The 5,000-nt window shown below is 36.7% G+C and overlaps 1 protein-coding gene across 3 annotated transcripts in view; it reads right to left on the reverse strand.

The window, feature by feature from the left end:
• LOC135226710 (glutamate receptor ionotropic, kainate 2-like) overlaps positions 1 to 5,000 on the reverse strand; it is a 180,034-nt gene that overhangs the window by 26,072 nt on the left and 148,962 nt on the right. For 2 of the 3 annotated variants that reach the window (XM_064266419.1, XM_064266426.1), the window contains exons 7-8: positions 2,371 to 2,538; positions 102 to 125 (exon numbers count right to left, since the gene is read on the reverse strand). In XM_064266419.1, the coding sequence (XP_064122489.1) occupies positions 102 to 125; positions 2,371 to 2,538 (192 nt within the window). The remainder of the gene's footprint in view (positions 1 to 101; positions 126 to 2,370; positions 2,539 to 5,000) is intronic. The other variant, XM_064266434.1, reaches the window with a different exon arrangement.

Below are 5,000 nucleotides of genomic sequence, written 5' to 3' on the forward strand. Positions count from 1 at the left end.
AGCATTAGTTGGAAAAAAAAATGGCCTATAGTTTATGTCTGCAAAGACACTAGAAAAGAGATTAATGCAACAGAGCTGATGATATTCCTCGCGTATCTTACCGTCATGTTAAATTTTCCTTTGGGCTGAGGGAAGGAGGAAAAGAAGGGAAACAGCATTAGAGACGAGGCTTGGAGGTTAAACGGCTTTACAATTACCAAATGAACTTGACCCAGCTGCATGCGACATTGAGCAGCGCTGTTGACATTCAGTCTCTTATGAGTTGAATACCGAGATATCTGACTGATTTTAGCTTGCGCAACACCAACCCACGTAGAAGGTCCATGACAAAGCCAACGATTTAAAGACACAAAAGCAAAAATGCAAAGAAATGAGCTTTCTTAGCTAAAGAGTCGCCAGCTTTGAGGAGAGAGGTTGGCAGGGGACAAGTGGTGAAGAAGAAATCAGATATGATGAAATGTATGAAAACATGAATCATGGTAAATGAGTAGTCGATAAAATGAATATGTATAACTCATACGAGTACAGTGAAATGTATCCATCAAACTCTGTGAAGTGGATAATTTAGCTGAAGCTATAGAGTAAACCTGGGATATGAAGTAGGTTTATTTGGTTTGAAGTACATCAAATGGTGCACTATGGTGAATCTGTTGTTTTATTTTTCAAGAAATATAGTCAAAGAAATATATTAGCTTACAACTAACTAACATATATTTAGACATTGGCAGCTATAAATAAAATAATCTAAAGAAGAGTCATAACAATTATATACCTGAAGCATGTACATGGCTAAATACGACACATAATCAAGTCTTGAGCATGCGTAATGTCACAGATCTACCTGAATATTCGGCCTGGATAGAAAATCATAAAAGAAATGTTATCTCTTACCTAATTCATTCTAGATTTAGAGCACCTTGAAGCTACTGAAGCCTGATAAACTTACTGCTCTTGCAAGGCTAAATTTCGTTCGCATGAAAACCAGCTCGAATAGAATGAATGGATGTACCGGAACGACTTTAAAATCAAAACGAAAAAGAAAATGAGTAAATAACAATATGCTGTTGTGAAATGACAACAAAAAGTTTTTATTTTGAAGAACAATAACAAAGAGCTTTCATAAAATGGTTGGCTTATGAAAAAAATTATTTTTAAAGGACAAACTAACACAGACCTTAAGGAAGCGAGGTAACAGAAATTGACTTTCCTGGGATGAATGAGAAAGCGCTCGGGTTTTCCTTTAAGAATTATCTGTAACCGATTTCCAGCAAGGATGTTAAATCTTATCATGGGAAAAAAGTAACAGCATAACGAAAAGTAAATCACATGTTCCGGATAGTGTTACACCAAATGTCTCACTCAAAAGCAAAAGGTCATTTTACAATGCAATACATAAACAATATATGTAATTTATGTACAGAATCAACAAATATAGTTATATTTTATATAGCTCAACATACATGAATTTGCTATGTATATACATACATATACCCATACCTATACACTGTATATACATACTTGAAGGCAACAAATGTTCGTTTATTGTTTTTTAAGAACTTGTTTCTTTCTTTCATGGTCCTGTTCTTCCGAAGGAAAAATTTTTCCCCATTTTCCATAATCTTCCTTGAGCTTATACAACCGTAGAAAGAATTCCATTGCAGGATTTTCATTTGAAATTCCAGTCATCGGTCTAATGCTGTTCGCAATGCACAGGAAATGGCAGCTGAGTTAACCTAATCCCTTGTTACACCAAATAATCTAATCAAATTAATATTACATATGCAATTGTCTGCTACAATTGCGAGATGACCAAAATATTAGCAGACAGTTTTTTATGATAAACAAAATTGTGTATACACTTATTCAAACGGTAAGTAAAATTAAAACAACGGATCCTCGCAGAATGAATAATATACTAATATTGTCATTTTTTTTTCAGAATGGACAATGCTATATGTATTTATCAGGTGCGGATTTTCATGAAATGCTTCAAATGTCATAGGGGATCGCTAATGCATGTTTGTACAGCGGTAATGTACTTCAAAATAAGTAACAATAAGATATTTCCAATGAATGTACAAAACGAGGAACACAAAATTAGTCTAGGAATTTCACTGGATGGGGAAAAGTTCATTGAGTAGGATTTCCACGAAACATAGAAAAGCGGTAGTGAGGCTTCTCCACGAGAGAAAATGAAAGTATCAGCATATGACACCCCCGCAAAGATATTACATGATCGAAATGATGACTTCACGAGAACAATAATAGCAATTTAGCCATTCTTCCTCAAAATGTACAAGTCATTATCTGTGGATTTTCTGGTTACTCGTCAAATATCAATCTGTTTCCTGATGAGAGCTGAACACTTACCATCATCAGTTGTCCTCGTTCGTGAAATATGTTTGAATATCGCGTCTGCCCTGCGTGCCAGTCCTCGGTCAAATTTCGGACGTCGTCACGGGACATGTCGATGATTCTCAGAGATGTGATGTTTGTTCCGCTGTACTTGAAGTCTTCGAGATCGATCAGATGGAGGTCCTGTTGGGCGAGGAATCATTCTTTACTAAATAATAAGCACAGTGATCAGTAGTTGATTACCAACAAGAAAAGAAAGCATCAAGAGGTGAGGTAAAAGCGACAGTTCAACAAATTAGCATTATAATCATTGATAGATTTCCACTAATGAAAGAAAATCTCAAGGGTAGGGTAAAGACGACAGGCAACAAAATAGCATAATATTCAATCATAGAGTTACAACAAGGAAACAAAGAATGGCGTGAAAGCGACTGTAAAAAAAAAAAAAAAAAAAAAAGTAATCGGTAATAGATTCCCAGCAAAGACAGAAAATGCAAAGGATGGGGTAGAAGCGATACTCAACAAAAATAGCATAATAATCAGTAATAGCTTTCCAGCAAGAAAATAAAATATAGAGGATAAGGAAAGAGCTACAGTCAACTGAATAGCTTGTAATAAGTAATAGATTCCCAGTGACTGTCAACAAAATAACACAATAACCAGTAATGGATTTCCAACAACGGAAAAAGATATAAAGGATGGGGTCAAAGCTACAGTAGATTCACATCAACCGTGCATCTAATGTTTAGGCCCGTCCCTCACGACGCTCCTGATTGGCTGTTTATTAGCCAATCACAGGGCTGGAAACTCTTAGTCTCTCGAGAGAGTTCACATATGCAGGATGTATGTTCCAACTCTTCTGAGGGATGCTTTTGAAAAGCCCGTCCCTTACGATGCTCCTGATTGGCTGTTGATAAGCCAATGGCAGGGCTGGAAACTCTCAGTCTCCCGGGAGGGTTCACATAGGCAGGATGTATGTTCCCCCTCTCCTGAGGGATGCTTTTGAAAAGATGTCCCTTACGACGCTCCTGATTGGCTGTTGATAAGCCAGTCACAGGGCTGGAAACTCCCAGTCTCTCGAGAGAGTTCACATAGGCAGGATGTATGTTCCACCTCTCATGAGGGATATTTTTGAAAGACGTATCCCTTCGGAGAGGTGGAACGTACACCCTGTCTATGTGAACTCTCTCGAGAGAGACTGAGAGATTCCAGCCCTGTGATTGGCTTATTAACAACCAGTCAGGGGCGTAGTAAGGGACGGGCATAGATACCAGATGCACGGTTGATGTGAATCTACTATATAGGGCAGTTGGCGACATGCTGGTTTCGTAATCTTGCGGGCCGGCACGGCGTTCGCCTCCCGCCATTGGCGAATAAGTGAGGCTGTTTCCCAGTGGTTACCACCATGAGTGGTGTCATGGTGGGGGGGCTGGGGTTACCTGGCTGACGTCAGCCCGGGAGGACTGAAACTGACGACTTTGACTTTTAATAATCAGCCATTTTTCTCCGAAGAATGAAACTATAAAACGATAACTGCAGCAGGTCAACAGCTTGGTTTTAGAAACATTTAATCACTTGACACTGACGGAGTTTTTACGAAATGGATAAAAAGTACAAAAAAAACAAAAAATACGGATATCCTCACACAGAATGCATCAGTCAAAGGCAAAATCAATAAATTTGGAAATTTAACATTTGCTGACAGAAAGAATTAAATTTCTTTAATCACTGAATATATGTTAATGGAACAGTTTAAATAAAAGCTCTGCTGCAAGAAAGGTGAAATTAAAGATTCTTTTCGCTAATAATGAAGTCTAAATCGCTAATAATGTTCGCTAATAAATGAGTATAAATCACCAATGATGTTGGCTAATATTGAGGTATAAATCACCTATGATGTTCGCTTGATAATAAGGTATAAATCGTCAATGATGTTCGCTTAATAATGAGGTATAAATCGTCAATAAAGCTCGCTTAATAATGAGGTATAAATCGTCAAAGATGTTCGCTTAATAATGAGGTATAAATCGAGAATTATATAAGTAAACTAGCATCATAACGAATGGTTCCGAACTAAACTTAATGAAGGTAAACATAAACAATCTGTTCTAATTAAGACTCAGAACATGTAAACTATTTTCCTAAAGAAGAATTCGTTATTGCTTCTTGAAAACTAAAATAGAAAATATGCTCTTTTGTTGATAATTAGCGAATTAGCTGACGGAGTATAGCAAATATTATAAGCAGCTAGGAGATGAGGGTTGAGTAAGGAACCCCAATGTTTAGGAACTGTCGTGTTCTAAGAGCGTAAAATATCAAGAAATTAGAATGAATGAAAACTGTTGATGTAACGGCAAATTCATTTCTAAAATAAAATGTTCGTATATTTGTTCGCAATAGCAACTAAATTGTATATGTCTGATCTTCCCCCTTATCTATTTCCTCGTTAAAATTTTATACTTTATATATCTTTTCCATTGATATTCCTGTGATTTTGTAATTGCGAAGTGATTACGGAATGAAAAATACATTATATAGATCCGTATTACTTTAAGTTTCGTGATAGTTATGCACAGAGTTCATTACCAGTGTACTATCAATTTTACACACATACACACGCACGCATTTACACACACACACACACA

Source organism: Macrobrachium nipponense, chromosome 20 (genome assembly GCF_015104395.2).
Source record: "Macrobrachium nipponense isolate FS-2020 chromosome 20, ASM1510439v2, whole genome shotgun sequence".
Classification (NCBI taxonomy): domain Eukaryota; kingdom Metazoa; phylum Arthropoda; class Malacostraca; order Decapoda; family Palaemonidae; genus Macrobrachium; species Macrobrachium nipponense.